The 11,532-nt window shown below is 36.1% G+C and overlaps 1 protein-coding gene across 1 annotated transcript; it reads left to right on the top strand.

The window, feature by feature from the left end:
* Positions 1 to 681: 681 nt before the first annotated feature.
* Positions 682 to 7,388, top strand: drc1 (dynein regulatory complex subunit 1 homolog (Chlamydomonas)). The gene is made up of 16 exons (XM_056269413.1): positions 682 to 933; positions 1,066 to 1,153; positions 1,475 to 1,587; positions 1,738 to 1,921; positions 2,040 to 2,177; positions 2,365 to 2,451; positions 2,579 to 2,701; positions 2,833 to 2,972; positions 3,868 to 4,002; positions 4,085 to 4,421; positions 6,128 to 6,217; positions 6,470 to 6,565; positions 6,662 to 6,777; positions 6,857 to 7,009; positions 7,117 to 7,219; positions 7,303 to 7,388. Exons 1-16 carry the CDS (start codon positions 803 to 805, stop codon positions 7,354 to 7,356), a joined length of 2,088 nt encoding a protein of 695 aa, XP_056125388.1. The 5' UTR covers positions 682 to 802; the 3' UTR covers positions 7,357 to 7,388.
* The last annotated feature ends 4,144 nt before the right edge of the window (positions 7,389 to 11,532 follow it).

The raw sequence follows: 11,532 nt of genomic DNA, 5'->3' as shown, positions 1-11,532 counted from the left end.
TTTGTTTTTGCTGTGCAATGAGAAAATAAAATGGTTTAATACATGCAGCTAATTTTAGCATGTGCGGACAATGCACTACTTGCACAACTACTTCCGCGTTCTACTTATTACATATCGGGAGTTTCCGGTTAGAGTGTTCGTCTATGGTTCATCGCACGTCCTTACATGAGAATGCAGATTATCACTACGTTTTATGGATGCCAATTGATTAAAACAATGAATCTTGAGCCTGCTGAAATGTTCCTATAAATATATTTTCTTTCCAACTGTTACATTCTGAATAATAAATATATATTTATTCACTAACCTGCAGCAGTCCTATGTCAGCATTTTTCTCTTAGCCTACTTATATTCTATACCTGTTGAGTTCACATTTTTTAATGAATTTGACTAATAAAAAGTATTTCTTGTGTGCATTGGTGCTTTATTTCTGTCTTTTTAAAATAGTTGAATGAATGAATACTCGCAAGGTGCCTACGATCAGAACCATATAGATCAGAACCGCACGCAGAGGAGAATGACAGTCAACTTCTTTGAATATTAATTAAGCATTTTGGGCATGAACATGTAAATAGTAAAACGATTGACATTGAAAACTGGTTTAATACATGCAGCTAATTTTAGCATGTGCGGACAATTGTAAATGTGTTGTCTTTCTTTTAATGTCTATGGTTGCAGCCACTTCCGCTGTATCATAGCAACGCTATTGTAAACAATACTGGCGCATTCATCGCAGTCTTCTCTCTTTCGCCCTCTCTTCATGTTTTAATTTCCTTACTAGTGGTTATTAAAGCAGCGGAACATGAGCCAACCCGAACTTTATGCAGGGGATGAGGCAGACGAACCTGGGCCATCTGTTGAGTCTACAAACCAAGAGGAGAGAATAACTGCCCGTCGCATCCGCATAGCCGCACGAAATGAGGCCAAAACACGGTAACAGTTAGACATTCATCATTATTCATTTGCTCAACTATTTTTCAGTAAACATCTACTTTTTAGACATTTAAGTAACTTATTCTGGTTTAATGACACATCGTATTTTTTATTTTATTTTATTTTTTGCAGCCAACAGCTTGGTGAAGATTCCCAGGGAAATGGGGATATTAAAGAAGAAACACGGAAAAGTCAGAAGGAAGTGGAGCAAAGGGAAAGGGTCATTATATATATTTAATATAAGGACAAAATAATTTATATAATATTATATGTATATAAAAATATATATGTATATATATATATATATATATATATATATATATATATATGGCAATATTCTGTTTAATGATGGTCTGTTCAGACTTCAGATAATTGGTATTATCATACAAAAATGCAATAGCCTAACTGGGATGATAATTAAGAAATATCACACAAGAGAGTATTGTAGATTTGAAATACTGTAGTACTGAATATTGTGCACATAGTGTAAGAGGTAAGTTAAATCCGGTTTTCAGGATACTGTCCTCTCCTCTTTTTGCAGCACATGGCAAAATTAAAAAGTGATGGTCTAGAGATGGTGACCAATATTCAGGTTGCTGCAGACGCCAGAGAGTCTGACAGGAGAAAAGAACAAGAGGAGGCATGTCGACTGAGGTACATGCAATAAAACACTTTTTTGTCTCCATAGACAATATCACTAAAATGATTTTACACAGGGAGAAACAAACAATATGACAATAATTCTTTGAAATTGTACCTCTGTGACATTTGTATTCACAATAAAAATCATTTGATTCTGTGAAGGAGAGAAAATGTAGAAAACGAGGCCAAATCCAGTCAGGAAAAGTTTGAGGAGATCACTCGCAAATGGACAGATGCTAAAATGAAACAGACCCCGCTAGATCTAAGAGATGCTATGAACAACCAGCAACAACTCTGTGAGCAGATTATAGCGGACAAGAACAAACTGATCAGTGAGCAACAGCAGGTGAACACACACACACTTCAACGTGCAACAAATGCATCAAGAAACATATAGACTCAAAATCAAGAGTAATTAAGAGTGTTTTGTGTTTGTGTGTGTGTGTGTGTGTGTGTGTGTGTAGGAGCTGAAGGCAAGTGATGATCGCTATGTGAAGGACCTGAAAAGACAGGCTAATGACATAGACCTGCTGACTGAGAGGATGGAAGAACAGGTCTCAAGTCTAAAAAAGTCATACCAGGAGGACCTGCAGCTGATTGAGGTGTAGTACTGCCCCCTGCAGGCTGGAGGCCATTTTTGCAGATACAAGTCTTTATTCCATCCTTCATTATTTTCTTCTGATATGTTTGGTTTAATAATGAACGAGCAATTACAACATACATAATGGAATAAATATGAATGCATACTATTTTCAGTCATATAACGTTTCTTTTCTGTGAACATTAAAGAACTCGTTTGATGAGGAGAGGAGAACGTTGCTAACCAAACACAGGAAGAAATGGGAGCATCAGATGAAGGAACGTAGTGAGAAAGAGGTACAGCATGTAACACACACATGCACAAGGGAGTAAATCAGGGATAAGTTCTATTGATTGAAACCAATATGAATGTAAATACCTTTGATTGAAACCTTTTAGACTACAGATGCATCTTTCTCTGCAGCTGAGGAACAAGATGAAAGGTTTAAATCTCCGTGAGGAGTATGAGGACTTGCTGCAGAAACTAAGGGTTAAGACAGCTGAAGAATACAACATAGACGAAATCAGATTGGATATAGAAGTACAGGTGAATTTGATATGGATTTAATTACAATAAGAGTGTTACTGTATACTGCTTAGATGTAACTATATATTAGATACAGTAATGCTATAAGTACAAATAAAACTCGGATTTTGTGTGTATCTGTGTGTGTGCAGAATTTAAGGACGAAGGTACAAGAGATAAAGGCCAAATACCATCGGAAAGAAGAATCACTTCATTACAAATTTGAGCGGCTAGAGAAAAGAGAGGAAGAGAACACCATTTTAAAATCCCAATTGAAGAGGAAAATCATTAGGTATTAAAAGTTTTACAGGTTAATCTTAGTACACTACCATTCAAAAGTTTGGGGTCAGAAAGAATTTTTTGTTTTGTTTTTTGAAATACTTTGTTTAAAAGTGACAGTAACCGTGACAGTAAAGTCACTGTCACTTTACTTTAGTGACAGTAAAGACCTTTAGTTTACATTGTTAAAAAAAAAAAAAAAAATGAATGCCAAATAAATGCTGTTCTATTTTTCAAAGAATCCTAAAAAGTATCATCGTTTAAGCAGCAAAACTGTTTTCAACATCGATAATAATAAGAAATGTTTCTTGAGCTCCAAATCAATATAATGTTTTCTGAAGGATCATGTGACACTGACGATTGGAGTAATGATGCTGAAAATTTTGTCTTTGCAATCTGAGGAATACATTACATTTTAAAGTATAAAACAGTTATTTTAAATTGTAATCAAATGTCAAAATATTACTTATTTCACTGTATTTTTCATCAAATAAGTGCAGATATATTTTTTTTAGTACAGCAAAACCCAAGATAAACCCCATTATCTGCCCATTTAGGTTTCACTGTAATGCCTTACATTCTTGTGCAATAAAATGAGCTCAGCAAGAACCATTACCAAATTCTTAAAGGTAAAGCGACACTGTAAAAAGTGAAACCCTGATCTAACCCTTTAAAAATGACTTTCCTAATGTAGTAAGGTAGATTCAGTCAAATTTTATTTTATTTTTGACTTGAATAAAACTTACCACCCAAAGCATAGGTTACTTCAAAACACTTTTTGATAGAACGAAAAATTAGATCCATAATAACTGTGATTCTGGTAATCTCACCCCATTGCAGGAAAAGAGTCAAGAATACTGATGAGTAATATTCTTGACTTGTATTTAGAACTTATCTGAATTTTTCAGAATGCAGGATGTTGTTAACAACCTAAAGTCTAAATGCGGCATTCAGGGGAAGCAGTCAAAAGCAGAAAACCAATCAGTGAGCAATGACTATGCCCGCATCAAACAGCAGAACAAAGACATGCAGGAGAAAGCAAGGTGAGCAAACTTACTCACATCATGATCTAGAAACACATTCAGACAGTCCCTGGTCATTCCTTGTGTTTGTGTGTGTGGGCAGGCACTTTGCAGCGCTCGATGCCGAGCATTTTGAGAAGTTATGGTTGATATGTGAAGATGAGGTTAAGGCCCTGGCACACAGGGCACTGGAGACTGACCGAATTATTCACGAGCAGCAGTTGGGTCTGGCTTGGGTGTCTCCTCTGGTCCCCTTCATGGAGCGCTCCGGCCCGATCAAACAGCAGACCAGAAGGACGGCCACACAGACTGCTGCAGATATCCTGCAAGACGAAACAAGAGGACATTTAGTGGAGGAATCTGAGGGCCTGGAGAACACTGGAGGTGGAGTTAACAGGAGAACAGTGAAGAGAATTCTGGAGCTGCTATGTGATGAAATGGTGAGTGTATGTTTGTGGCTGATTCTTTAGTTAAGACACTTTTGGCTGTCTTGAAATCTTGAAAAATGTCTGTGTTTAAACATATATTGCATATCCTACAATACAATTAGGGAAAAAATATACATATTTAAAACTTTACAGGATCTTATCATGGCCTCAAAGTTGGCATGAAGCACAAGTTGCGACAGTCTTGTCTTCCCTATTGTATATATATCAGAGTGAAACAAGAAAACAAGAAAAAATGTAGGGCGGGACTTGATTTTGTCCATGGGGAATTGATTGGATCGTTGAATGCTTGTGGTTTGCTATTGCTGTGATGTCATGTGACGTGAGTGACAGGTTGTCCCACCCTCGGACCAGTAAACACATTATCAGATAAGAAAAGAGATGTTGTTGCAAGAGGTAGGGGAAGTTATTTTTTATTAAAGATTATGCACATATGAATTAAAAAAGAAATAATGTTGTGCACGGATAAATCATTCATAATAAATACTGCAATATTCCATAACGAAATAAGAATGATACATTTTAATTTTATGGTGATTTTGATTTGGTCACCCTCATGTAATTCCAAACCTGTATGACTTTCATTCTTGTATGGAACACAAAAGAAGATATTATGTTTAAACATAATGTTATTATAATTTATTATGTTTTGTCCATATTGTGAAGTCAATCGGGTCCAATGTTGTTTAAGACTCATGTGTACAAAAGGTTTGAGTTCTTAAAGGGATGGTTCACCCAAAAATCACCCTGAAGCCATCCTAGGTGTATATGACATTCTTCTTTCAGACGAATACAATCAGAGTTATATTAAAAAATGTCCTGGCTCTTCCTTTATAAGCTTTATAATGGGAGTGAATGGGTGTATGTCTTTGGAAGTCCATCAAAGTACATCCATTCATGATAAAAGTGCTCCACGCGGCCCAGGGGGGTTCATAAAGGCCTTCTGAAGTGAAGCGATGGGTTCGTGTAAGAAAAATATACATATTTAAAACTTTATCGACTAAAATAACTAGCTTCCGGCAGACGGCCATACGCATCGATTTACGCCAAAAGAGTAACACTCGAACTTGACGCAGAATGTAATGATGAATGCGGTTGCCCAGCCCTGTTTGTTTGAACCACGAGAGGCGTCAAAGCTTGCGCTACTCCTACATCCTACACCATACATCGTCAAGTGTTACCCTTTTGGCATAAGTCGACTTGAGTAGGCCGTCTGGTGGAAGCTAGTTATTTTAGTTTTAAAAGTTGTAAATATGGATATTTTTCTTACAAGAACGCATCGCTTCACTTCAGAAGGCCTTTATTAACCATAAACACCTAAGATGACTTCAGGGTGAGTAAATCATGGGCTAATTTTAATTTTGGGGTGAATATCCCTTTAAGGAAAAAAATGCTAAGTAGAAACTCCTAATTTTAACAATTAAAACACTATAAATCTATAACAGAAGGGAAGTTAAAAATTCTGGTAAGGAACAGGCCCAAAATAGAGAAATTCTTGTTGATGTAACTTTTAGGTTAAGAACAATAAGTAAGGAGACACCATAAATGCTTTAAAGTGATTATAATCTATCCTTTAAAACTACAACAAACATGTTTTTCTTTTCAAAATCCTCTATTTAAAAAATCACCATTGTATGTACCGGTATGCGTTTTTATTTATAAAATATTCCGATATCTTATCATTTCTCTTTTTCTCTCAGGGGTTTCTCGTAGAGAGTAAACTTCTAAAGCTGTTGTCTCATCTGGAGAAGAATGAACAGTCCCTTATAAAGCTAGATGCCATTTTCTCGGTAAGTACAATTATACCTGTACTAAATTATTTTTAATTTAGCTATATTAACATAATCTTATTTAAAATGCAAAAAATAAATAAATCACAAAATCAAACTAACACTATATTTGTGAGCAGCAGAAGTACCAGAGGTACATCAGCTTAGATGGGAGGGCCTTCGCATGGTGGCCTTGGAGTCAAAAAAGTAGAGAACCACTCAATAAGAGAAAAAACAGTCTAAGCTGATTTCTTCTGTATTTTATGCACACAGGCAATAGGGATTGAGAGTGAGGTGGATGCGTATAAAATGGCTGAGTTCTTTATGGATTACAAACAACATGGCGGTGAGCAGAGGGAACAGATGGAGGTAAAAGTGGATCCCATCACCTGAGTTCAACCTCTCACTGTGCCACTTTGGAAACAAAACTAAACGTGTTCCACTTCTCTTTTGTCTTTTTGTTAGGAAGAGGAGACAACCAGTGAGCAGGGAGAATCAGTTGAAGAACCCTCTGACCTCATCCATCCTAATGACCTACTAGTGGCTCTGAAAGACTTTACAGCCCAATACTGCAGACCATAGTCAGTGCACTTACATTTCAAACCTGAAAGTTTCTGTCATCACACATGTCTGAAATCTGCTGTATGCTATTGTGTCCAGTGATGGCCAGGCCTCGCAGAAGAGCAGTGTTTTGGGTTTGGAAATGAGAGATGACTCAGAGGATGAATCATACTGGGAAAGCATAGCTAATGTCATGCCAGAGTCCAAACTCAAGCTCTGGAGTGCTCTAGAAACAGGTCTCGACAAGTACCAGTAAGTGTGCATTTCATAGTCAATCAATACAGCATATAGCGCCCAAATCAAAACCTTGAATTTGACTTAAACCTGTATTAGTAATAATAAGGATGTTTTATCCTCAGTACTGCACTGACTGAAAGGGCTGAGCTTCTGGTGGAAACACAGGATGTACAACAACAGAATACTGAGCTCAGACAGCTACTGCATCTTTATACATCCTCCAAGGTGACTGGGTGTGTTACATGATGTTAAGTTTCAGTTTGGCTGTTTGCTTCAAATCATCTAACTTACTTGATTTCTCCTGATAGGCTAGTGCTGAGACAGAGACCCAGACCGCCAGAATGAGGCAGTTCCCCACGTGATATAACTTGAGCTTGAACATTTACATTGTAGTGCTGAAATGCTTATTTTCCATCATATAGATGCAAATAGTCTTTTTTTTTTTTAATGATTTTATTTTCCAAGGTATGAGTAAGAAATAAATCATTTTCAACACAAGAATCTGAAGATGTTTATTTTGAAACATGAATTGCTAACTATGTAAGTAGTGCGTTGCCTGAATTGCAAAGGTAACGAGAGTTTTGTCAAGTGATACAATTTACTGCACTGCAAATATCACTTTTCACCACTAGAGGGGGATGTTTCAGAATTAAATACAGAAAAAGCGCTGTATGCGTATAATCCACAATGTAGGCTAAGTGACGTGTTATTATATTTTAATGTAATTATTCGTTTTAATTTATGGGGCTATTATTCAATAATTCCATAAATTAGATGAACATCTCAGACATCGTTGCTATTCATTAAAACCTATATATGCTAATTGAAATAATTCAGATTGAATTCATAGTGTTGCTATTATGGCGTAAATTAAATTAAAATAAGGGCAACCATATATGTAAATATTCATAGGCCTGTGTACAAGTCATAGAATAAATGTACCTTTCAGATGGATATTTTTTTCTGTGATTCCAGTGGAATTAAAAATAATTTGTATAATTTTACATTTTGTGTAGCAACTATGTGCAAATGTTTGTTTTATTTTGTTTTTATTTCTTTAATAACACATTGGCTGATGCATCATCATCCCGTGCATGCTTAACTTATCTAAATATGTTACCATTTTAAAGTAAATGAACATTGTTCTTAAGGGGGTCATCTTCCCACATCTTTCTACACCTTACCCTATATGTTTTTATATGAAACTTGGATTTCAAAAGACGAGCGCAACGTCTAGCGCTGTAGAACTGTTGAAAAGCAGCACACTCTCATGAAAAAACAGGTTATTTGACACTTTTCGAGACTTTATTCACAGATAACATAAGTAGGTTTTATCATAATGGCATTATATTTGAACATTCACATTCAGACAAGCTAATCAAAGTTTTATCTGAAAAGTTTGCCTTCAGTATTGTTCATTAATGTCAAGTTGACATGAGTCAAAAGTATAGATTTTGCCTAAACAATATCTCTGATATTTTTTTAAATGTTTTTTAAACTTCATAATCGTTTTATGGTTTAAATTTGGCTGAAAAGCCTTTAATAAGAGGTAGAATCAAAAATACACCTAACAACTGGTCACTTCATGGGCTGAAAACTTTTGTGCATATGTTTGATGAAGACTCTAAGTCTATTAAATCGTTTACTGCTATTTGTGTTGAATATCAAATTCCTTTTATATCAGATTTTTTTTAAATATCTGGAGGTTCGTCACATTATTACATCTCTACATAAAAAGGGACAACTTAGATTGTATCCTACAGAGTTGGAAAAATGTATTATTTCTGCTACTTCGGTTAAGGGGAAGATTTCTCATTTGTATAAAATTCTGTTAGAAAGCTCCCAGAATTATTTTTCTTCTTTGAGAACAAATTGGGAATTAGAGCTTAAAAGGAAGTTCGGCGAAAAAGAATGGTTAACTTTGTGTATCAATTTGACCTTACCCTTGACTGTGAACATTAAAGTTAAAGAAACTAATTATAAATGTCTGTATAAATATATAACTCCAGTGAAGCTTAATACATTTAATGATAAAAACTCTCCTATGTGTAGAAAATGTGGAATTGAATTAGGAACATTCATGCATTTATTTTGGTGTTGTAAAGCTATTTTTTTCTTTTTGGGAGAAGATTCATAAAGTAATTCAAGATATAGGCCTATGTGTAACTGTACTTTTGAGCTATGCCCTTTGTTATATTTATTGAATTATGATATTGAAAATAAGTTTCCCTTTACAAAAAAATGTGTGTTTACAATGTTTTATTATTTTGCTAAAAAATGCATACTTACTGCATGGATTTCCCAGTCAGGACCCACACTGGGTCAATGGCTGGATCAGATAATAGATTTGTTGCCCATTGAAGAAATTACAAGTAAACAGCATTCAAGACTGCAAGAGTTCCAAACCACATGGGCCTTAGTATTAAATTATATAGAGACTATACAATTATCAACTTAAATGGAATAATGGATAACCCACTGTGTAGATTCTTCTTTCCCTTTTTTTTTTTTACTTTTTTTTTTTTATGTGTCTTGTCGGTATGCTTAGCGGTATTCTTCTTGGTGTTTTCTGTAATTGTGTTGTGTGTAATGTGTTAAATTGTGAATAGAAAAAAAATTCATATGAAGCGAGGAATCTGTCCCATTTACTTCAAGAGAGAGATTGACTACTGGGGAATCGAAGTGGAACATCTGGATGAATGCTGTAAAACGCATTTAAATGAGGTGGAAACTACGCTGGCACAAATAGCAGAGAAGGTCAAGGCCATCCTGAACGCGATGAACGATAATGATGTGACGGTCACTGCTGGTGCCAAGCGTCCTTGCGGCAGCTCATGGAGAAACCAAAGTCATCTTCAGCAGCGCACGTAATCGGAATTGTGTCGGTCGCGTTTATCACTGTGTGGTCATGGGTTTTCCTGTTCTCGGCGTTGGGATACATAATAGAGGAGAGTCACCGGGAATCTATGTTCACCAGCATCCCTGTCCTTCTGGTGGGCCGTAAATTACATGTCAGTGGGTTATGGAGACATTTACCCTAACACCACACTAGGCAAATGTAACGCCGCTGTCAGTGTTATGTGTGGCATCTTAGGTATTATGTTGCCACTTCAATTGATCATTAAGACTTTCGGCGCTATTTGTTTTGCCTGTCGTCATTTTTTTCACAGTGTGCATGGATCTGGTGGTCTCTCATTATATCCAGTCTCCTCAAAGTGTCAATTTTAACATGCTATATAAAATTATCTGTGGGGTAGCAACTTCACATACACACTCTGGGTACACCAACGACTTATTTTTTACATCGTATGAAAAGGGCATTATACCAACCCCTTTAAACTTTTTTTTTTTTGTGAGTATAAGTATTTCAATCCTGATTCAAGACAATTCTGTAATTACAGCTACAACTTCAGCAGGCACAAGACCAAATTTACGAAATGGCTGAGACATCAAGATTAGACAGAGAGAAGCTTGAAAAAAGGAATGAGGTGATCTGTTTTATGACACAGATTAAACACTTTAGATACATTACCGTTCAAAAGTTTGGGGTCTGATGTAGGCCTATGCTTGTTACTCGGTGAAACAGCAACCGTGTCCAAAGACCAATCTAAAAATTCAAGAGCAACTAGAGTGATTCTTCAACTTCAAAATAATAAACTACTTCGGAAATAAAACCGATCAATAGTTCACTGTGATTTATATCTATGTATGTAGGCTATCTGTCTATCTACCAAATTATTCAGTGGCTAAAGCGATCCATCTTTTGTTTGAAATTACTTTGACAACAAGTGCATGTTTTTCTCCAGCTGAAGAACATGAGTGACGCAGGGTTTACTGTAATAACTTAAAACCTATCCTATTTGTTAAACATACTTAAATTGTATTTTGACGTTTTGGGATGAAATAAAACATTTGAACACTTGATAAACATGTGAGCAGCGTATGGACTGCAAAAGCTAGTCAGTCTTTCCCCAATTTTATCACATGGCACAACTCTCTGCAGTGTCACCTTTTCGAAACTAGAGGGAGATATTTTAACATAAGATCGAGGTGAAGTGTGCGTATACAACTGGGGGAATGCTGTTGACACAAAGGACAAGCAGACATTTCTAAAATGTTTTCTAGCGTGCACTTATTTGTATTGAGTGGAGAAAGCAGTGTTTGACACAAGAAAATATTACTTTTTGGCGAATTAACATTTCTCTCAAATCAAAATAATATAAAAAAAAAATTACCAGTTTTAACCACTTTAAGAGTGTGTAGGCCTATGTTTTATGACTGCATGAGAAGCAGGCTTTTCATGTCCTTCAATCAGAAAACATAAATTATGACTCTCTCCACCCCTCCCATCACGCCTGCTCTATCTTTCTCCGCACGCGCGCGCACACACACACACACACAATCGTTTTGCTCCTCTCACCAATCATGTTGCGTTCTTTCGGATTTTATTCAGCTCTCCACACGGACATGCAGCTGAAGTCAGAAGCTTTTTGAGACTTTCTTCACAGCTTTTGCCCCAAATATAACAAGTAAGTTTA

The sequence above is a fragment of the Rhinichthys klamathensis genome, unplaced genomic scaffold (genome assembly GCF_029890125.1).
Source record: "Rhinichthys klamathensis goyatoka isolate OS25496 unplaced genomic scaffold, OSU_Roscu_1.1 h1tg000281l_1, whole genome shotgun sequence".
In the NCBI taxonomy this organism is placed as follows: Eukaryota; Metazoa; Chordata; class Actinopteri; order Cypriniformes; family Leuciscidae; genus Rhinichthys; species Rhinichthys klamathensis.
The sequence above is the reverse complement of the archived record's forward strand: the minus strand, read 5'-3'. Positions and strand labels throughout refer to the sequence as shown.